This window comes from Ambystoma mexicanum, chromosome 2q, assembly GCF_040938575.1.
Source record: "Ambystoma mexicanum isolate Mex_15411 chromosome 2q, UKY_AmexF1_1, whole genome shotgun sequence".
In the NCBI taxonomy this organism is placed as follows: Eukaryota; Metazoa; Chordata; class Amphibia; order Caudata; family Ambystomatidae; genus Ambystoma; species Ambystoma mexicanum.
Window position 1 is genome coordinate 1,229,941,068 of NC_090924.1, and position 23,883 is coordinate 1,229,964,950.

Here is a 23,883-nt window from a genome sequence, read left to right on the forward strand (position 1 = left end):
GTGTCATTTGCTGCAACTGTTTTTAATCTTCCACTCACTTTTCGAATTGTATGCTCTTGCTAATCCATTGCTTGTGATTGTTTGTACCTTTACATTGTTGCCTTAGTGAAGAATTGTATCTGCTTCAAGGTTTTTACACACATTCATTATTTTATTCATCCATTTCCAAGTGTCATTTTTAATATTGCCAGGGTTTCAAATCCGTTTTTCACTCTTATTTGGGGAGGGAAATTCGGATTTGAATTCCGTTTTCAGCTTCTTATTCCTGATTACCTGCTGTTTCTTCATATCCATGTAGAATTGATTATTTTTGGGTTGCAGGAACATTGCAGGGAGAAATTCTAACTTGAGTGCTATCTTTCCTAAAATCAAAAAGTGCTCCTATTCCCTGTTGTTTTGTGGATGTGTCAATAGAAGGTTAAACTAAGTTCATTGCTTACATTCCTATTGTTATTATCACCCCATTGGTGATTGCTGCCCCATATTAAAAAGTGTATGATTTCTTTTTAATTTTCAAATAAATAAATAAATATATTTTTTACCAACCAGTCTGGTTCATGGTCCATCGTGACCCGGGTATTTCAAAAGGGGGTGTTATATGAGTGGTGTACCATCTCAATATTGTATCTAATCTAAAAAAAAATAGGAATTTCAGTCGTGCGCTGCACACTAGGCCGAGGCTAAGTTGTGCATCGCCTGATAGAAATCCTTAACAGGCTATTAATAGAACTAACGCCCTGTGTGCACCTGGTCCGGTATTTTAAGTTGATCCTCATCTATGGGCAAATGTTTTGATAACACTAGTTAGGGTGATTTGAGATTCCTGTACTATCCTTGGTTTCCTGGCAGGAATCGCTCATTATCACTATTTTTAAAAGCAGTGAAGTTGGAGACCCTAATAGCTATCGTTCCATTGCTCTGCTCGACGCTTCAAGTAAAATCTCTGTGGTTCTCTTAATGAGATAATTTTCTTGAGATGTGGGTTTCTGTCCAGATATCAAGTGGACTTACGAGCAGGCATGGGTACATCACTGAATGCAACAGTATTTCCACACTTGAGGGCACTCATAAAGAGGGGACAAATGGCTGAGGCTTATATGGTTTCCAAGGATATGTGCTCTGCCTTCAACAGAGTAGATTGCAGTGTACTGTGGATGAAGCTGGCGAAGTGGCAAGTACCCGCTCACTTCATAAGACTGTTGGGAGCTTACATAAAAATGCAACTCTTAGGGTGCGGCTAACTAAGGAAGGGATATATCGAAGGTCGATTATGTCTTTTGTTATAGTTAAGTCGGGGTGCGTGTTGGCCCCCACTTCTTTTCAATTCTTATTTTACTTTACTTCACAACATTTATATCTCACAGCCTTGAACCCTTGGGTGTTAGGGCGCAACTTGACAAGACAAACAAGGTACAGTGAGGAAGAGTCCTGGAGATGAGCGATCCCGAAGGTCTGAGGGAAGAGCATTCCAAGCAATGGCCGCCATGGTGGAAGGCTCCTTTTTCCATCTTCTTGGACTTGCTTCTAGGAATGGTCATTAAGTTTTGCCGGCTAGACCTGAGGGGGCAGCTGTTAGCCTTTTTAGAGATTAGATCTTGAAGGTACTTTGGCATTAAGCCTAATCTACAGTTCAGGGTTATTGTTAATAGCCGAAAGAGAATTTGAGGGGCTACTGTAAGCCAATGCAGGGACCGCCTTGCTTGCGAAACATGGTCGCGACGAGTGAGACCGATCTCTATTTTCACATCTCCATTCTGCACTACTTGGAGTCTGTTAATGATGTTCTTACTAGATCCCACAAGAAGGTTGCTACAATAGTCCAACTTTGATCCCATAATAGCTCTAGCTAAAGTCTCAGCATTTGCTTGAGAAATAAAGGGACGTAAGTGAGAAAGCAATTTTATGAAGTAAATCACGGAGGTGACCAAACTTCTTACATGAGCTCTCATATCTAGATGTTGATCGAACACTACACCTAACGTTTTCACTTTTTTCTGTGGATTGATAATCACATCACCTATGTGAAATTCTGAGTAGAGTTGTCCCAGTTTCTTAATCATGGGTTTTGTGCCAGCCAACATTAATTCAGTTTTTTCCCTGTTAAGGACAAGATTGTTTTCTATCAGCCATTCCTCTACCAAAGAGTACATTCTATTGAGTTCTTCTTCATTAGAAGAATGGGAGCCTGCCAAAGGGACGGCACACTGCGTTTTGTCAGCGTAGTTGGTAAACAACACTCCATCCCGCTCTAAGGTGTCAAAGAAAGATTTGGCCAAGATGTTGTAAATACAAGGGGACAAGCAGGCACCTTGGGGAACTCCAAACGAAACCGACACAGGGTCAGCTGCTGCGTCATCTATGAAGACACGGCTGACTCGATCACTCAGGAAAAAAACGGTGCACTGAACAGCTTCCACGGAGAAATTAGCTACTTCACCTAGCCTGTCAGCCAAAATCACATGATCTACCAAATCGAATGCGGCTGACAGGTCTAGGAGCATAAGCATGGAAGCAGCACCCTTATCCATTCGTTCCAAGAGTCTTGATTTAAGCTCTAATAGGGCAGTCTCTGTGCCGCAACCCTTGCAGAATCCGGATTGGCAGGCGTTAAGGATGGGATATAGATCAAGATGTTGGGAAATTTGATTGTAAGCCACACGATCTATGATTTTAAGTAAGAATGGTATATTAGTTATTGGCCTGTAGTTTAGATGATTGTCAATAGCAAAGCCTGTTTTTTTCAGTATTGTTGATACCCATGCTTGTTTAATGTCAGATGGTACGTGGCCTTCTAGAAAGGAGGAGTTAACAAAATTACAAATGGCCTCGAGAAGAGGAGTTGGGCAGGTTTTTATAATTAAAGCAGCTCATGGGTCTTCTATGCAGTATATAGACTTAAATTGTTCTATGACAAGGGTCAAATCCTGCACCGATATACGGTTGAAATGGAATGGAAGGGCATCTTACGAATGAGATAGTCCCTGTATTGTTCTGACATGTAGCCTTTTTTTCTTTTTTCTTTTTTGGACTATGTTCCCTGATTGTAGAGAGTTTATTCTGCACTGCGTCCTGTATGTCTTGGCACCAGGATGCACCCATTTTTATTGTGTGAGCTCAGGGTGTTGTGACGGATTTGTTCTCTTTAAGGATTTTAAATAATTCTTGAACGTTGGACTTTGTGTTTGTAATTGGTGTGTTGTGAAAGGATTTATTTGCCTGCACAATAGCTAATTTATAGGCTTTTGCGATTGCCTTATATGTAGCCAGATGCTCAAATAGGGGATTTTCTTTCCAGATATAGTAGGATTTTGTCATCATAGACTCACTCTTTTGTAGTTCTGGTGTAAAGCAGGCTTTGCTGGTTCTTTCTATAATAATTGTCAGCTGTTTCAAAGGTTCCAATGTATCATTAATGTGACTCAAGTTAGCAGTGATAGACTGTGACATAGATGCTGGTGAGTTCCTTGTTAAAATCCAACCCGGGGCTTAACAGGGGCATAATATTATCTTTAGTGATAAGTTTGGTATTTCTAACCAAAGGGCCCATCAGGCATGTGTGTTTAATCTTTGGAGGGAAGTCCGCTATAATGGTGAAATGAATAAATGAGTGATCCGACCATGGACATGGAAGTGTCTCAAAGTCACTACTCTGGATATTAGTCATGGAGATCCAATCAAGGGTATGTCCCAAGAGGTGTGTTGGGGCTCGTACTTTTTGTTCAAATACCAATTCTAATAGTGCCTTCTCCATTTCTGAGGCGAGGGTCTTCTGGGTGTTCCAACCTCAAATTAAAGTCACCCATCAGAAGACATCTGGAATTAGGTTACATCACAGATATTAACAAGCTGTGGGTGATTCAAACTACTTTTCCGGTCAGCATGGGCCACATGAAGATTGATTGGTTGGCTTTTTCTGATAATGTGGTCTTCTTTGACCAAAACCCTATAGGCCTACAGCATCAGCTCGATTTGTTTTACCCCTAGACAGCTGAAAATAATCTCTTGGTGAGCAGTTCTAAATGAAAGGTGGTGAAATCCTCAAATAAGCTGAAGTCCAAACTATGTTCTGGGTGGTAGGTGAGCAACGACTCGAGGAGGTCTTCTCCACCTGCTGCCTGGGCTACAGTCTAATTCATTCTACCTCTTTGACACAAATGGGGGTTCAATTGAACCAGAAGGCAAAGCCTTGATTTCAAAACTTAAAAGAATATATTCCACTCTATGCAGTCTTTCTCTTATACCTCTGATTGACTTCTACTTGGCAAAGGTAGAGCCTATGCTCCTGTATGGTCTGGAACTATCATTGTGAAATATGAGCCAAACCCTTGATGTCTTGCAGGGTATGATCTGCCCCAGGCCCTACCAAATTCAATGGGAAGGCACTAACTAGGGCGTGTTTCTTTAGGTTCCAGATACATGTGGAGAGAACTGAGCCTATATGCTAAAATAGTACAACCTTTACCGGAATCTCTGTATGAAGACCTGTGAATAATGTGTCAGCAGGAATCGGCGCCTGCATTGGTTTCTTTTAAAAACATTATGTCTAGTCTGCTAGGGGATATTGCCCCCTCTGAGGAGGATAGGCCGGGCAAGACTAAGTACAAACTGCTTTCCTATGATTGCTGTCAGACTATTGACAAATTGGGCTCATACTCCTCCCATAGGGAATAAGCAAAGTTCCAGAGGAAGCACTCTGATAGACCAAGATATCTCTCTTTATTTATTTCCATCAGCAAGGGCAAGAAGCTTGTATTTAGGATTCAAGTTGAGCATATTCCATACCTTGGACCGGACGAGCAAATGGAATGAAAATGGAGGAGGGACTTTAAGTTTTCGTTTCTGTAAACAGGCTTTCTACCTAGAATCGCCAAAACATCTCAGGCTTGTCTGTCCTAGTTTTAGGGAGTACAGAACAACGCACTTCGAGAACTGTGGGGTTAAAAAACGTGGGGCGAATTTGTTCTGGGCTACGGGGGGACAACCTATCGCTCCTTCTGGCTCTTTCTATTTTTTGGGAAAAAATGTTACTTACATTTTAAAGATATTTAGGGTAAAATCGCTTATTTATGGTTGTTGTAATGAAAACTGAGATGTATTTTGTATTTTTTATGTCTGTTAAGAGTTTGTGAAAGGCTTGTAATATTCATGTGAATGTGACAATGCCATAAAACAATAAAACATTTTTTTTAAAAAACGTCGCTAATTTCAGTCTTTCACTATTGGGATGAGAGAGAGTGCGTGGTGTTTATTACAGTTTTTGTGGATATTAGTATTCTTCCCAAGTTTTTAAATCTTTGAATCAGATTCGTTGTTTTGTCCCTCGGAATGTATAGATGTAATGCTTTGCTTTGTTTTGAAAAAATACAAACGTATAATAACTAATCCATTATTTACTTCCACCACAGCTCCAGAGTGTAAAGCCAGCGGACATCAGATTCTGCAGAATTCATACAGAAGCATTGATTTCGATTCCTTGAGACTTCAGCAGTCAGCCATTCAAGATCTGATCTGCGACCACTCCCTGGCACCCGGCTGGTACCGCTTTGTGATCTTTGACAAGCCAGCAGAGATGCCAACCAAGTGCGTGGAGGTATTGGTGCACCTCATCTTGCCTTTGAAGCATAACACATGTTTTTTTAAGATGATTCTAGAACAGGGATCCGTTGGAGAAATACCTATGTAACAAGTAGAGGTGTGGCAGAAAAGTGACCTTCTTACAGTTAAAAAAAAACTATGATAAAGGGTTGCAATTGCAGGAAGGTACACATTTTTTAAAGCACTGTGCTGATAATCCGGTTGAAAAAGTACTTTCATTTCGTTGAACACTTTAAAAATGATGGTGTTAAGTATGTTGTATTAAATTGGGCACAGTTATTCCTGAACATCATTAATAAGGGTTTGAACACATTTCTGGCCAATAAAATTGCAGACTATTGCATGGATGTGACATCATACCATGGTTTAGGTGAACGTTAAGAATTAAGTGGGTAATATAGAAATACTCTTCATGTACTACAGTCAGTCCCTCAACCCGGTTCATAGATTTAGGGCCGAAGTTATTCTGCGCGCTCCGCCTATTTATGGAATGGTTCTCACAAAGTGACTGTACACCCAAGGCAGATACAGCTAGCTTTGCGTGCTCCTCGGGCGCAGAACACATGCACTCTTGAAGCAGTATGTGGAGTCCATGAATGGGGATTCCCATCAACTATCTACCATCAGTCAAATTTACAACCAGGACGAGTGGTAGTAAATCCATGGGAAATACCGCCAAACTCGTAATGAGGTTCTATGTCTCCCAGCACTCTCAGTGCGTGCTGCTTTATAAAAATCAATGGGCCTCATTACGAGCATGGAGGTAGCCGTGCCTGTATGGTTAGGCACGGCTGTGGCCCTGCTCTCCTCCGGCACCGCTCCCGCGATTTGGCAATAACCGGACCATTATGAGATGAGTGGGCCGGTAATTGCCCATTTGCAGGAGGCGCTAATGCCGGGCCCCCGATCCCCATTCTGCCCCATAGGGCAGAAGGGGGTTGGGGAGCATGGTTGCACCGGCACCGTTGATAACGGTGCAATCACGAGTTCTGCTCGTGGGTGCCGCACAGCCCACCAGATAAGACCTGGTGGGCTGTCAGGGACCCGCGAGCAGAACTCGTAATGCGGAAGGCCGGTATGAACGGCGCTGGTGCCTCACCGGCAACGTTCATACCGTAGTTGCTACAGTTATAATGAGGCCCAATGTTTCCTATTTATGGCTTAGTTTAGAAGTATCAAAGGGCCATGGCAAGACCAGGGAAGCCTCTTTTTATGTCCTAAAAATGTCTCTATGTCAAGAATAGAGATGTAATTATTGTCTTGATAATAGTATCTAAGATAAACCATAGACAATACAATTTGTCTGAGACTAGTGTCCAGGTCACGGATTGAGTTCATCATTTTTCTTTGCTGTATGTCAAAACCGACACTGATTCGAACATCCCTGATCACCCTTAAAACATTAAAACATGTAATCTGACCGGTTGCTCTTAAGAAGCAATCAGTCCATAAGAGTCTGGGTCCAGATGCCAATCCTGCCAATTTATTTTGAGGGCAGGAAGAGGTTTTGTCTTTCTTTTTAATTCAATGTTTGCTACCGGCCTTTTGACTGAGTCTTGGAATCAAACGATTATATGCCAGCTTTACAAAAAAGGTCTGAAAAATGTGACTATTTCTTACCGCCACTTCTCTTTGCTGGACTCTTGGTTAACATTTTTAGCAGGGCTATTTTGGCAAGACTACAAGGGTGGGTTAAAGCTAACAACACCCTCACACACGCTCAGTGAGGCTTTAGTGATGGCCTAGGCACACAGGATCAGGGCTTAACCTGTACTTTGGTATCTCAAATGTGTTTAGTTTACAAATTAAAAGATTTATTTAGCATTTATGTACGTTAAATTGGCATTTAAAAGGCTAATAGTCCAAAACTCTGGTCCTTTCTGGTTTCTATGGGCTGTCGAGGTGGACCTGTCAATGTTCTTGCTGCACTACACTGGAAGAGTAAGGCCTGTGTACGATCTGGAGCAAAAGGCCATTGCACACCATGGTTTTGTGTTGGTGCTGGTGTGAGTCAGGGCTGCCTACTTGCACTTGGATTCTTCTTCTTGTCTGTTAGTAATCTTTATGAACATCCGGATGAGCTAAATGCTGATGTTCTAAAACTGGCCGGTATTTCGATACCAGTTCTGATGTATGCAGATGATACTGTGCTACTCGCAAGAACCCTACACGTTTTACAGATTTTGATCATGGCCTATGTTGATTTTATGCGTGATCATGATTTCTCAATTAATGTCTCAAAATCGCTTACTATGGTTTGTCAAGCTGACCTTAAAACATGTAATCTAACTGCTTTTACTGCAGAGACTGATCCAATTAACATCTGTGCAAACTATGAATATTTAGGTTGTGTAGTCCCATCTAGGGTCAATGGGGCTACCTATATTCAGCATTTGAAAAATAAAATGTTGCAAGCATGTGGTGGGGTGTTGCGTTTTGCCAAACTATATGAAGCACAACCGGTGAGCATTATGCTAAGACAGTTGCCAGATATGGCATAACTTTATGGGCCATGTAGGTTGTGAACAATTTGCAAACTCAAGAGAACCGCCTTTTCAAGCATATATTGGCCCTACCTAACTCTGCTCATGCATTCTCTGTGGATACTGAATTGGGGATGCACTCTATGGAAGATGAGATCCCAACTGAACCAGTACAATTGTGGTTCAGAGTTTGGCTAAATGCAAAAGCAACCCTGTCCTTCTGAACCACATTCTACAGGCTGAGGCAAATCATTTGCCAATACCCTGGTGTTCTTTGGTCCGGAAATGTTTGGCTGAGGTAAATGCAATAGCTTGTTTGGTTAATCATTCCATTATTAATGTGCTTTACCATAAAGTAGTCTTGCTGAATCTCATCTCCCATTTGAAGCTTGGTCAGGAACAGATTGAGTTACAAAAAATTTCTAATCAATCAACTGTTTTATTATCCACGCTGAATGTCACTGAATACCTTCTGTGGACCAACCATAAAAAAGATCATATACTGATAACTAGGTGGTGATTTAATCTTCTGCCTCTCAGAGTTGTCACTGGCAGGTAGTCTAGAGACCAACCAGCAGCGTCAAAGGACCAAGGGTGTTTATTAAGTGATGCTGAAGTAGAAGATTGTATGCATTTTTGATTCTTCTGTTCAGCTTTCACCTTAATCCTGGTCAGAACAATACAACTGATATTACGTGATTTCAACTTTAGACAGTGCAGACCGGCGATGGTTTTCATTTGGTCGACCAACACTCCAGTAGTGGCTTGGAGTCTACTATATTATTTTCTTTGTGCCGTAAGTCTACGAGAGTCTTTAATGAAATCCATAGTTGCTCAATGATTTTGAATCACAGTATTTTAAATACTTTTATCTGAAAAAACGTTTTTATCTTTTCTGTGTTTTATATATGACTGTTTCTACTTTGATGGATTTTGTTTTAATCCAATTACATCTACATGATGGTGATTATAGAAAATAATCTTTCTGCAATGCAGCTCCTTTCTCACTGCATTTGATGCTTTTGATCACATGAAGCTCTTCCACCTACTCCACCATTTCATGAAGACACAGCGAATAGAAGACATGCCTATAGTCCTTCCTTTACTACTGTTCAGTACATTTGAGACTAGGACAGTGCACTTCAGCCATCTACTCCCTAACATACAGCATGCTGCACCAAGGATCATTCATTTCTTGGTGGCTCATCAAGATATATATTGAATCACATACAACACTCATCTAAGTACATTTAACTGCACAAAGTACCAAGGTAATGTTCTTATAGCATTGAGGCTTGTTTGGAAAGAGGTGTATTGTACCCCCTCTTGGGCTATACAGACTGTCATTTGTCAATGAAAAGGGCCAGAGGCGGGAAAAGTGTGAGCAGATACAAACAAACATCAAAAGCAAGGGAGAGAGTCTAGGTGTGACAGGGGAGAGGGTCCATCTAACTGTTCTGATTCTATTCAGGCAATGTGCAAATCATGGACCAGTTAGATAAAGGTTGAAAACACCTGAATGCTTTCACTTGTTGTGTCACAAAGGTACAGGGAGGGATGAATGAAAGCAGTTGCTTCCCTAATGGTAACACATTTACGAACTTTTCCATGGCATAATCTACAATTGCACCCGCCTTTCACATTTAGAACACCCCAGTCTCGGCATCTAAAGCAAAACTACTGGAACCCATTTTTCGATTCAAACCTATCCATCGGATAGCAGGCTTGTGCCATTAGGAAATGCACCCATTTGCAGCATTATTTACTAAAATAAAATCCACACTCTAATAATTTTTTGGAACAGAGTGGGCTTAGGCAAAGATCTGTTCTTCACAGGACTAGAGCATTGTCACAACCTCTGCAGAGGCCTTGTAAGGAAACATTTCCAAAGACAATACCTGTGTTGTTTGTAGTTGTTTATAACAAGTAACATTTATAGGTAAGAAGGCGATGAGTACTCTGGGCAGTAATTCCAAACACATCTGTAAATGAGTGATTGCTGAAAAATAACGTTAGTAAAATATATGATAGAAAGACATAGAGACTCCTCTTCAGTGTTTATATTTGTTTTCCTGTGTGTATTACTAATTTTACTTGTCAACAAACACTATCTTTGGTAATTGTGAGGTAAGTATGGCAATTTTAAGAGTTAGCTAAGGTGGAACTGAAAGGGGCTGTCTAGGATGGAAGGTACAGGTGCAGGATTGGGTGTGGTACGCATGGGTAAACCAGGGTTAATTTGCACAGAAAGATGTGACCGGGGGTGTGTTGGGAGATATAAGCAGTGGTGAAGAAGGAAAAGTGGGTGAATGGTGGGTATGGAAGTATGTGTGCACAGGGATGAAGTAGGGAAGGGGGAGGTAGAGTTTTCTGGAGTAGTATGGGAATGAGCTTGGATGAGTGGGGTGAGGAAGAGATGGGCTGGGTTGGGTTTGTTTGTGGGGATAGGCAGGAGTGACGGGTGGGCAGGTGTGAGGCAGGGAAGGAGTGGGAAGATTCAGGCAAGGCAGAGATGGGTGGTAGTAGAATAAGGTGGGAGTATATGGGCAAAAAGGTATGCAGGAGTGAAATAGGGAGTTGTGTAAGGTGTGTGTGGGGTTAGAGAAAGATGGGTGGGGTAGTGTTCTGTGGTTTAGGGGTGGGCAGCAGCAGAGGTTGAGTGGAGGATGAGGGCAGTGTGCCGGAAGGGGGTAGAGTGGAGAAGGGTGTAGATTAGGTGTATGGTTATAGAGTGGAGTGGGTTGGATTTGGTGTTGTGATGGGTGGCATGAAAGTAAAGTGTGGAGTGGGGGTTGGAAGTGGGTGTGGTGTTGTGGGGTGGAGTGGTATTGTGGTGGTGTGTAGGTGTGGAGTGGTGTAGAGGTGTGGGGTGTTGTGTTGGAGTGTTGTGAAGTGGTGTTGGTGTGGAGTGGTGTGTTGGTTGGAATGGTTTGTTTTTGTGAAGCGATAGTGATAAGCAGTGGAGGTCTCGAGTAAGGAGGCATACAGACCTGGTGGTGCACAGTAGTGGTCCACATTGAGTTCATGGAGTGGTGAGGTGTGGAGTGGTGTTGTGGAGTAGGGTTTATGGTGGCATGGAGTGGTGTTGCGGGGTGTGGTAGTGTTAGGATTTGTAGTGGAGGTGTGGAGTGATGTGGCCTGTGGAGTGGCAGGATAGATGTGTGGAGTGGAGGTGTGGAGTGGGGTGGTGTGGTGGAGTGAAGTGGGGATGTGAAAAGGTGGTGGACTGGTGTGAAGTGGTTTGGTAGTGTGCAGGAGGCGAGTGGTCATATTGCCTGCAGGTGTAAACAATGTGAATGTTGGCACCTGGATGTGAGCAAAGTACTTCCCTGGGAAGGGGGAGCCCAACAAATTGCAATGGGCAACCGAGCAATGGGTGTTCACTGGCCAAGAGGGATTAGTGATTTTATTGTTTTGGCAGAGTGTTGCCAACATAGTGGAAGGAGACAGATGTCATGTGTAGCGTCACTGTGACGGGTGGAAGTAAGAGCCAGCAGTGTTGACCCAGATTGGCACTGGGGAGAGGCATGAAGAGTAGGATGGAGCAGATGGTCAGGGTGTGGACGAGAATGGAGCAGGGCACATGATGGAATACTGAAAGGCATCAGGAACTATGCCTACACTGGCAAATATTGTCCTGAAACCATGGATCCTGATTGGCTGTCAGGATTCCAACACTTTATACATATAGGATGAAGAAGGCTGCAGTGTCAGGTGTACTGTTTTTTTTGGAACATTTTTTGACACTGATTCCACAAATGTTAATGTACAGCTTATCCATAGCAGAGGTTTATAATGTTGAACCCCTATATTTAAGAATGCACTGCTAACATTGCCAGTGAACTAATTTGGTAAGCATAGATAGGTAAGCATAGCATAGACATAAATTCTGCCATCTAAAAATAATTTCAGATATTCCAGATACTGTTCACACAGTGCCCCGCTCATGACAGACCTCCAACGAATAGGGATGACTTCACCATCCCAAACACTGTACACACGTCACCCGATTTCTACAATATCTAATGTCAAGAGGCTGGGTTAATAATCACAGAGTCCACAAGAGCCTTTTGACAAACCTATGAGTTTGACTCAATAGCAAACGAGGCTGTCTTCTCAGTGCTGGGATTGGGTCTACACTATGGGTCCCACTCCTCTGATGATGGGATTTTGGAACATCTGCAAACATATAACAGTTTTCCCAAAATAATGTGATACTTCATGTAACATTGGCCGCAATGAAGAAGAAGGGCACAACACATTAAATGATATTTCATATTTTCTATCTACGGATTATGGAAACAGATTTCTTATCAGATTACGTTTCACCTTTACTCACCTCTTTTCTTGATTTACTCAGACTCCATGAACTACACTTGGCCTCTTTTGTCCCCCAATATTTCTTCCAGTGTTCATGTGTTAGCACCATGCTAGTAACCTCGCCATGAAGGCGGGCGGGCCTTTAACATCTATTCCTTATCATTTATTTTTGAATGTATTCTCGTTAAATCGTAATTTCGTTTTTTGCTATTCACAAAGCTATTGAAACCATTTCAGAAACGCAAATACTATTCTGTTTGTCTATACAGCAAACGATTAATCACACACACGCGCACAGAACACCTGAGAAACGTAATCAGCATCATTCGACAATAAACACGGGGAGAAAGTGGCAGTTGAGGCTCACCTAAATACATATCCTACTCAGAATAAAAGATATCACATCATTTAGCTCTGAACCTCTAGGCAAGAAGACCATGGGCCTCATTACGACCCAGGCGGTAAGTTACCGCCTGGGCCGTGACTTTACCGCCATGGCGTAAACTACGTTTACGCCATGGTGGTTGGCGGACTTACCGCCCCATTCCGAGGTGAGTGGGGCGGTAAGTCCCCATTAACCCATTTACCCTTCCCCATTCCCATTTTGCCCCATAGGGCATAATGGGAGTGGGGAAGGCGTTAATTACGCCACCGTAAATTACGGTGGCGTAATTAACATCAAGGTCCCTTAGCGCCATGGATTTTAACACCTGCTAAAAGCAGGTGTTAAAACCTCCATGGCGCTAAGGGACCTCGGAATCAGGCGGTAAGGGTCGGCGCTGTTTACGCCGCCGTAAAACCCTTACCGCCTGAGTCGTAATGAGGCCCCATATAGTGTATGATTTTGGTAAACTTAAATTCGCTAAACAAAAATTAAAAAATGCTGTTCTCTGCTCAAATACTTTGCCTAGTTCTCCATTCGCAATGTTGATATTGTGTTTACATTCAAGTCAGGTCTCACCTGATGGTCTTTCTCGCTCTCACTTGCTAAGAATTCGGAGTCTAAAAATTCAGCAGCTTGTTCCTCTATGTCTCCCTTCTTATTCTCGAAGAGATAGGGTCTGTTCCGAGGATTCGCCACAATTTCCAATTAGGTTACAATCAAGAAAGAATGGCGTCCCCCCAGTTGAGCCCATGTATGTAGAAAAAGCCCAAAGACAGAAAAAAGCCCCAAACTGGTTGCTGTGGGCGGGCCCGATTGAATGGAGGCATCGGTATTCTTCCTGAGGCAACCAGCCCGTGCGAGGAAGTTGATTGAGGGAATCCTCAAAAGGTGGTGATGAAAAGGATAATCCAAATAATCCTCCGTAGAAAATGTAAACCTTAAAGGATATAATCCGGTGTAAGCTAAGAACACAGGAGTCCAGATGCAAACTCTAGCCTAAATGAAGAAGCAGGAGTAGGGAATATGGCAAAGACCCTAGGTTGCGAGCGGCCGGCAGCCAAAATGCAGGGCTGGAACGAAGCCAGCAGGCGGCGAGGCAGCTCACAGAGGACAGAGAAGAAATGAGGAGGCAAGAAGGGTAGCGAGCAGTGTGTAGCCGGATAGGCAGGGAGCGATGACAATCAATCTGGCAGGCAGCGAGGGCTTATAGGAAAGGAGATGACTAGGAAGGACAGGCAGGCAGAAAACAGAGGGAAATAGCCAAATCTAAAAATGGACGCGAAGGAAAAAACTAACAGCTGAACGTTGGTAACGAACGTGGGACTAAATTTGCAATGCGCCGGGGGCGGGGCCAGGACGAGGATGTATGCAGAGAGGCATGAAAACTAGACAGAGCCTGGAAGAAAGGTAGCGGGCTGATCAATGACGGCTCCTCCAGAACTTCCATAAATGTGAATTCGTGACAGTGGGCCTCATTACGACCCTGGCAGCATGGGAACTACGGTACCGGTAAGCATGCCGGTACCGTAGTTCCCGGACCACCATACTAAGATATGTGCTCGCGGGCGCCTGTCAGCCCAGCAGGTCTGAACTGGCGGGCACATCAGCACCCGCGAGCACAGCACGTCGGATGCACCGGCATCATTCAGAATGGTGCCGGTGCATCCGAAGTCCCATTCCCATTCAACCTTATGGGCCGAATGTGGATGGCGAGTCCCTTATTGCTGGCACCCACAAATGAGCAATTACCGGGTCCACCGAACTCAGCATGACCCGGTTCTTGCCCATTCACAGGTGCCAGTAAAGATGCAACTCTGTCGGCAGCCGTGCCGGTTTTGCTGGCACGGCTACCACCGGAGATGTAATGAAGCCCAGTTTAATTGGAAGGTTGGTTTGGCACCTTTGCCAGAATTACAGTACAGAGAACTAAGAGAAGACATCTGAGGCAGTCTGTTTTCAGGGTCTATGTAGATATTTACAGTGATAATTTTGGTGGAGGTGAGCTGGGTTATTTGGGGCTAGGGGATTTGTGGATGGAGGCATAAAAAATGGGGCACCTGGGGATAGAGCATAGGTCCTAAAATTCGGGTGCGTGCCCCACTAGCAGGGGCAGAGCCTGATGCCTCTAACGGCACAGCAGCACAGCTTGAAATCACTGTTAACAAAATAAAAATAATACTCAGTGTGACGAGGAACAGGCTTAGGAGTCAGTGGGTGTGGCTCTCCCAGGAACACAACACCCTGTAGTGTACCCCTCTCTTAGTCCATGCATTCTTCAATGTGTGGTTATTCACTTTTGGTTGGTGGAGTGGAGCCTTGGAGCAGATTAGGCACTGGAGAGACTGGTAGTGTGATCATGTATGCTGGCCCACCCTTCTGGGTGGGTGGGCAGAGAGGTTATAGTGCTGTTAAGGAAGGCAGGTAGGAAGGTGGGCAAGCCCTTCTGTCTATTTGGCTCTCTGGGAACACTACAAGCAACTATGACTACAGGTATAGGCAACCCAACCTTTGGTATAAGCTTGTACTACACAGTTTTGTTAGCGTGTTGAGCAGCCAGGCTTATCTCAAGAGGGGAAATGTGAGCAGTAGTGGAGTTACACAAAGATTCACAGTTACAGGTATTCAAATAAACTCTTAGACTCAAGGTTTCTTGCATAAACAATTAATAATGTATTAATCAGTCAGTTATAAAGCCTTCTACAGAAGGGAGCAATAGAATAGTTTGTTTATTTGGTAATGCGCACCAAACCCTTAGGTAGCTGGGCGCAGCAGTTTACAAGTATACATAAAGCTTAGTTACAACATAGAAAAGGTACAGTAATGACATTTGGGGGTGCAAAGGGAAAGAGGTAACATTCGGAAAGAGGTAACAAGGTACAGTAATTACATTAGGGAGTGGCAGGGGACGAGGTAACATACAAGGATAAGTGCAATGGTCGGTACAGTCAGCTGTTGTCAAGGCCAACTGAGGAGAAAAGAGGGTGGTCAAGAAATCACGTGCTCATATGGGTACATCAAAGCAGGCTAGTATTAGTTGTCCTTAGCACAAAGCCAGTTTAACATATTGCATCTGAAGCTAAGGTATGGCTGTTCAGTTCAGAAGGCTAAACGGAGTGTGTTCCACTGGGAACTGGCTCCGTCAGATTTGGAGAGTTTAAATCTAGGGACTTCTAGATAGTGGGAGTTGGATGATCTTGTGTGGTGGGACGACGTTCTTCTAATCATTCTGCCTGAGAGATAAGGGGTGCTGCGTTGTTCAGACATTTAAAGGTGAGGGAGACAGTTTTAAGAAGGATCCTGTCACTGATTTTTAGCCAGCGCTGGTTTCTTCTGATGTTAGAAATGTGCTCACCGATGTTCAGAGCTGCTCTAAGGGCATTATTTTGTAATGTTTGCATTTATCTAGGATATATTTATTAGCCCCTATGTATAAAGCGTTGCAATAGTCTAATTTGGACATTATTAGTGCATTGGCGAGTGTGATGCAGCTAGCTTTGGAGAGGAAGGGTCTGCAGGCTCTAATAAGTTTGCATGTGTAGGCAGTTGAGGATGCCATGGCGCCAACTCGTTTTTTAGTAATAATGTAGAGTCACAGTAAAATCCTAGTGTTTTTACCTCAGTTACTGCTTTGATTATGTTGACGTCCATATCGAATGAGGCGTAGCTAGGGCTACGTTTTTTAAGGTTGGCGTCTGAGCCCAGAATCAGGATCTCCAATTTATCGTCATTCAAGCAGAGGCCATGTGATGCCATCCATGCCTGAATGAGAAGGTATATCTTGTTTACCAAGGCCGTGTCCATGCCGAAATTGCCCGAAAGGGGTATCAGGATCTGGGTGTCATCTGCATAGTTAGTGTAGGTGACAGCTAGTCTGTCCAGTTTGTCGAAGAGGGGCTTAGTAAAGATGTTATACATAGTGGGTGAGACACATGATCCCTGAGGTACACCACAAGTGATTTGGATTGGGTCTGTAGAAGCTAAAGGGGAGAAGACTCTCATTGTACGGTTGGCTAGGAAGGATTGTACCCAGGCTATGGCATCACTTGAGAAATGGGCAGCTGATGCTAGATGTTTGCATAACACTACATGATCCACCAGGTCAAATGCTGCTGATAGGTCGAGGAGGAGTAGCGTAGCTGTGTTACCTTTATCCTTCATCTCGTCAATTTGAGTCTTTAAGTCAATTAATGCTGTTTCAGTACCATGTTGTGGTCTGAATCCAGATTGGTGGGAGCCTAATAGGTGGCTGGTTTCGAGCTGGTTCTGAATTTGTAGGTAAGCTACTCTTGTCAATTATTTTGAGGAGGAAGGGGACCGTGGTGATCGGTCTATAGTTCGTCGGATGGAGGGGTCTAATGTCTGTTTCTTCAGTAACAGTAGAACCCAGGATTCTTTGAGGTTGTTGGGGACAGTACTGGTCTTGAAGGAGGGATTAATTAATTTGGAGATAAACAGTGCTAAATCTCTAGCTGCATCCTTGATGATTTGGGCTGAGCAGCTGTCACCCTGACAATTTGATGGCTTTAGAGATAGGATGACTTTTTCAGTTTCTGGTATAGTAATATTAGTAAATCTGAAAGGTATGTGGGTGCTAAGTAATGAGGCAGGTGGGCTAGACTGCAATTCGGTGGCGAGCAGGGAGGCTTTTTTATTAGCTATTTTGGTCTGTAGGGTGGCTATTTTATTAGCTAAAGCATTTTGGATGCTGGTGCACCATTGCTTATCTTTAAGGACATTGGCCCTCATTAGGACCCTGGCGGATTTTTTCCGCCGTCGGCGGACTTTTCCGCCATGGCGCAAAGTCCCTTTACGCCATGGCGGATGGCGGACTTACCGCCCCATTCCGAGGTCGGCGGGACGGTAAGTCCCCATTGACCCATTTACCCTTCCCCATTCCCATTTCGGCCCCATAGGGCTCAATGGGAGTGGGGAAGGCGTTAATTACGCCACCGTAAATTACGGTGGCGTAATTAACACCAAGGTCCCAATGCGCCATGGATTTTTACGCCCGCAAAAAGCGGGCGGAAAAATGACCATGGCGCTATGGGAACTCGTAGTTGGCGGTAAGGGGTCGGCGCAGCTAACGCTGGCGCAAACCCCTTACCGCCAGGGTCCTAATGAGGCCCATTGTCTGTGGGAGGGGTGGGGGTTTCCATTTCGAGGAGGATGGTGACAGAGTTGCAGTTGGCCTTAGAAATTCGGCCATTGAATGTGTTCCTTTTGGTGAGGATTATTTCTTTTTTGTACATATTGGCAAAATTAGTTAAACAGGCTTTGTTTTTGGCTGTGGGGGAGTGTTGCCATATAGCTTGAAGTTATCTTTTCTGAAGTCATAATTTTTTAAGCTGGGGGGTGAACCAGGTATTAAGGTGGGTCTTTTGCTTGCTTTTGCGCAGTTTGACTGGTGCAATAATGTCAAGGGCTGTGGTCATGGTGTTGTTAAAAGTCTCCACTAGAGCATTAGGGTCGGCATTGTCATTGAGAGAGGAGAGGGTAGGGAGGAGGTGAGGAAGTCGTTTTTCAGCAATAATGTCTTTTTTACTTCTGGTGGGAAGGGGGTGTGCCATAGCTTTGTTAGTCAAGTTTTGAGGCTTGATAATGGAGGAGAAGTTGATAAGGTGGTGGTCGGTCCAGGGTTGTGGTGTTATATTGGTGATGGTAATGGTACAGGCAACCCGGTCTAGTGATCTTCCTTTGGTGTGTGTGGGAGCAAGAAGTTTTTGGGTGAGACCATGTTCTGTCAGGATGGCTTCAACTGAAAGGGCGTGTTTGTCCTCGTGGACATTGAAGCCCAGGTTGAAGTCTCCTAAGAGTAAAAGTTGTGTGGAGTCCTTGGTATGGTTGGTAAGGAGACTTGATAGATCTTCCGCAATGGTGCCTATTGGTCCTGGAGGTCTATATATCAAGAAAATAGTAAGTGTGCAGTTATTGGTTATGGGTACTTTGGCAGATAATATTTCACAGGATTTGATTTGCGGGGGTGTGGTTAGTCTTAATGCCAGGTTAGTTTTAGCTATAATAGCTAGGCCGCCTCCTCTGCCATTAGGTCTGCCTACTCTAAATGTTTGGTAGTTATCTGGGATGGCTAGCATGAGGGCGGGGCCTGCTGCATCATGGAGCCAGGATTCAGTGACTGCCATGAAGTCTACATCATCAGTGGATAGTGTGTCAGAAATGTCCATGGTATGTGCCATGAGAGATCTTGCATTAATCAGGGCTCTAGAGATAGCTGTCAAGTCATTCTGTTCTTGGGTAGGAGATGATTTGTGTTTAGGGTGATTGAGTCTCCTATGTGTGTGCCGAGTAGGCGGATGGTGCAGTTCTGTGTTTTTCTGAAATTTTGGGTACTGTTATTGGCGGTTCCTGAGCTGAGTAGGTAGTGTTGTCCTTAAGGTAGGGGTTTTGATGATTGGTTTTAGGTTCGTAGAGCCGGGGAAGTCTTGAACATAGTCTGCGGTTTCTTTCCTGCAGGGGGCAGGGTAGGAAGTTAATGCAGGCCATAATTATGAAAGTGCAAAGGAGTGATAGTCGAGTGTTGGATAGCTGGGCCTTTCTAGTATGCATTGTTCTATAAGGCTTCAACAGTTCAGAAATCGGTAGGGGGGCGTGTAGTACCAATCAGGTAAGGCTGTTATAATCTAGGGGAGGCAGATGCAAAGGCTATGGGCTAGTCCACATTGCCTAGTGAGGTGGCGGTATGGTGGACTAGTGTCACTTAAAAAGACAAAGAAAGGAAAGGCTAGTGGCTAATAGGTAGGTAGGTAGTTAGACTAGGCTTGAGATAGTAGGGAGGTTACAAGTCAATGGTGAGCTATTCCCACATTAGCATAGATTAGCATAAAAAGGGCTTATCCCGCTTAAGCAATTATCAAACTTACCAACGCTACTAGTGAGTACATGTAGGCTAGGCCCAGGTTATCATAGCTACAGTTCTGTCACATGGGCTAGTCCCGCATAGCATAGATACAGTTGAATTCAAAAGTAGGCTGATACCGTTTTAGTGTAGTTAAGTTGGCTAGGCTAGTACCATCTAGTGTGGTTTTAGCCTAATGCAAAATGGCAAGTTCGATATATATACACTGCTTCCTAAATTGTACACATCACATGTGGTAGGGAGCTGGTTCTGAAATGATGGGCAGAGGGCACTTCAATGTTGTACAATGTACAAAGCAGACTTAGCATACACAAATGACTCAGTATTGCAGGTCCGTGAAATTGAAGTCCATGCAATACCAAGAGAACATAGAAGTGGATGCAAAAAGTGTAGGCAGTAGGCTGCTTCAAGGGTCGGCGTAATAGGCAAGATACAGGCCGTAGGATGAATCAGAATAAAGCACAGTGTTTAAAGATAATAGCAGCGTCACTCAGCAGTTGGGAAACATGCTAACTTAGGTTGGGGTGGCTGTTCTAGCCGATATCTGATGCAGGCTGTTTCAAAGTTTGAGATTTGTGATGAGGTGCCGTAATAATCGAATGGCCAAATAGCAGAGTTGCAGTAAAGTGCTTACGATTTAAGCATCACGATGTGTAATGGGCACGTTCGTGGCATGAATGAATGCAATTAAGAATCAACTTGGCCAGTGAGAGTATGGCAAGAGCATATCAGAGAATAGCAGTACCTTAAAGTAGAGCCGTGCGGCAAGCTGCGCTCTCCGGCGAACAACGGCAAACAAGGCCTTTTTCCCTGGCCTTATTCAGCTTGCCGGCTTCCTTCCGCCTGCCGGCGGATGTTCATTGTAAAAGAAGTAAAAGGCTGCCTAACAACCGATGCGAGCATCGTTTTGAGTCCACATTGCGCCCACCATTTTGGACCCAGGCGTTGCTTCGGGACAAAACAGCTGATCAAAGGATAATAGCATCGGCTGATGCAGTTGAATCGGCATCAAAATACACAACACATTTCAGGTGCAGGATAGCTCACCACGAGGATAAGGGCAGATCCAGTAGGTAGGGCCCCGATCCAGGTGATCACATGCCTCGTGCTGCGGGTGGGCTTCAAGACGGGGGGTGAAGCTGGAGGGCTGATGCAGGGTGAGAAGGGCTCCTGCCCTCTCGGTCTCCTGCAGACTGGTGAATCACTAGTAACACACAAATATACTTCAATACTGTACATTCTGAGTTTCTGAATAAGACAAGGCCCTTTTGGGATGGCCCACAGACACAACCTACACCCACAGGTGACTTCAGTAACAAGGGTGCTGGGGACATTAATGTCTTACTTTTGGCATTCAGAAGACGCTTAAAAAGTTGGTAAAAGGCAAAGGTTATTAGAACACAAGAGATTACAAATATTCATAAGCAGGGCAAATACTTTCAGATGGCACTTAGAAGAGTCATTCAAATCAAATAGGCGAAGCCAAAGTCAATGGGCAAAAGTTTTTGTATAGGATGCAGCACTGGTAAGCAAATGGAAAAGCCTTAACACAGGTTCTTAGGAGTCTTTGATAAAAAGAAGAATCAAGTGTAGCGCTACAAGCTGATTAGACCTGTACAAGCACTTCTACAGTAAGAGGTAAGTTCTCTTAGACTTGTTTTACAGTACCTTGGTAAAGCAGAAAAGATGCAGCTGAAGACTTCTGTTCTTGGCTGGACGCCATTTTGTAAAAGATGGCTCCCACGGTTAGCGTTACAGGGTCTGCCGTTAACGGTTGTGGCAAATGTAAACCTAGGTAGTTCAAAACAAAACCAATGCCACCAGCCAGTCCACTGAGGAAAGGGTAACATAAAAATGTTTACATGAGCATTTAGACACAGGGGATACTAAGTAACCCCTCCAGCACTCTTTTGTAAGATAGGGTGTGCTGGGTCTAGCAAGTACAATGCTAAGCTCTGCAGATCTCACTGTTCCTGGGCCTCAGTCGTGGGGACAAGAGGGAGGACATCGGGGGACTCCTGCACTACACCAGACTGTCAAAACTGGCAACCGGCAAAATTTACTTTCAGTCGCTGTTTCGCGTTGCAGCTCCTTGCGGTACAGCAAATAGCAAGGTGGACTTTCCTCACATCTGAGGTCCCGCACTCGACTGAGGAGGGTCAGGGTTGGTCAGTCCTGCTCTGTGGGAGTCCGGAGGATATTTCAAAAGCTTTAGGCCAGCTTACAAGCAACACACACAATCTGGTGTCCATCTCCCTGACTCTACGGTTTCCTGCAGCAACTCTGAAAAAAATTCAACCATCTCTAGGTGGTTTACTTGGGAGTTGATTGGTCCCACCAACTCAAAGGGAGAAGTCGTCCTTGCAGGGCTTCTCTGTCGATGCAAACTTGGCAAGTAGTCACTGCAGCAGTGCTTCACCGGGCAAACCAACAGTCCAGGAGTTGCAGCAGGCATCCTCTTCAAGCTCTTCTTCGGTTCCTTCGACCAGTGGTCGACTCACCTTCCAAGCCAAAAGTCTTGCCTTTTATTCAGTTCTCTCCCATTCATTCCAACCTAGCTGTCACACACCCAGCAGGGTGGCTGTACTTGCTGGACAGTCAGCCAGCCAATCACCACAGAGTGCATTTGGGTCTCCTAGGAGACTAAGCACAGGGAGTTTCGGCCACCTCCCTCACTTCCTGCCTACCCCAGACCCTTGTGCGCCAGAGGCAGGTTTCTCTCAGAAACCCTGCCAAAGGCGAAATGAACAAAGAGACCAAACCTGGTTTGGCGCACAGAGAAACTCTCTAGAAGGACCTTTCCACAAAGACCTGGCAAAAAAAAGACCAGGCACAATTTTAGCAAAGATGGCTGGACGCCATTTTGTAAAAGATGGCTCCCACGGTTAGCGTTACAGGGTCTGCCGTTAACGGTTGTGGCAAATGTAAACCTAGGTAGTTCAAAACAAAACCAATGCCACCAGCCAGTCCACTGAGGAAAGGGTAACATAAAAATGTTTACATGAGCATTTAGACACAGGGGATACTAAGTAACCCCTCCAGCACTCTTTTGTAAGATAGGGTGTGCTGGGTCTAGCAAGTACAATGCTAAGTAAAGCCAATTTCACTTTATTGCCATAGGAAACAGTAGTTGATCCCAGAGAAAGTATTTAAACCTTGGGAAATCTGGAAGACTTCCCTGTGGCACTGCACTGAAGGTGCTTTGTAACATAATTGTAAAAGATGATGCCTATGGAGTTGGTTAGACTCCATAATCAAAAAGAAACACAGTGTATAAAATCACATTAAAATACATGAGAGAGTGGTAAAAAGGGTATCACTCTCTCCAGGTAAAAAAAGTTGCTGGGGGTCTCTAAGGTGGAGGGAATTAACACATTTTTGAGAATTCTCCCTAACACTGGTGACTGTTTTGTGCAAAGTGGCAGGGGTGTTACACTGCCACTATGGGGTGGGGTGGGTCGGTTTGGAGTCTTGCACATGTGCCAAAGTATGGGACTTGAAGTGGAGGACAACTTGGCAGTCTCAGTCTCAAAAACTGAATCAGACTTTGACAGGCTGTTTGCAGAAAGACAGGCACATCCTCCCCATTAGTCTTCACTAAGTAACAGCTCCACAATTTAATAATTTGCTTGCTCAGGCTTTGTAAACTGTATTTATTCAGAAAAGGTCAACACAAAATCTGTATACCCAGCTTTAATCTTTATATATGTTTTAAACTTTATAGGTATTATTAATAAAGCATCACAGAATATCTGTAGTACACTTTTCTTTTCATGACACAACCCCAAAAATGTTCTGCTTGAAGTTACGTCATCTGCCATTCAATGTGGGAAAATACAGTGCAGAACAATTATCAACATTTACTAAGTGACTTTCTCTGCACTTCCATGTGGGTCACCATAGGACGGCGCACAATCATCCTTTTTGTACTTGGGCCAGTGGTTGTAAGAGAACATATTTAGAGTTTGGGTGGGAATAGAGCCTGGGGGAAGGTTTGGAAGTGGGATGGATAGAAGGTGATGCTTGAGCCTGGCCTTAAACATATCCACTGTCTGAACCGCTGTGATGTTGGAGGACTAGGTGAAGAAACGTGAAAGGCGAGTGATCTGATGTTGTGATGATAGTGCGTAGGAGGAAAATATCTAGGTAAATTGGTCAGGGTGTAAGTAGCAACATGCAGTATCTTGTTGAGGGCAGAGAAACTGTGTATGAGAAGGCCCATGAGT

At 44.1% G+C, this 23,883-nt stretch overlaps 1 protein-coding gene across 3 annotated transcripts in view; it reads left to right on the forward strand.

Moving 5' to 3' along the window:
- VWDE (von Willebrand factor D and EGF domains) overlaps positions 1–23,883 on the forward strand; it is a 550,953-nt gene that overhangs the window by 91,706 nt on the left and 435,364 nt on the right. For 2 of the 3 annotated variants that reach the window (XR_011303393.1, XM_069648623.1), the window contains exon 2: positions 5,406–5,590. Coding sequence is in view for 1 of the 3 variants with exons in the window: in XM_069648623.1 (XP_069504724.1) it covers positions 5,406–5,590 (185 nt within the window). In the remaining 2 variants the exon portion in view is untranslated. The remainder of the gene's footprint in view (positions 1–5,405; positions 5,591–23,883) is intronic. The other variant, XM_069648624.1, reaches the window with a different exon arrangement.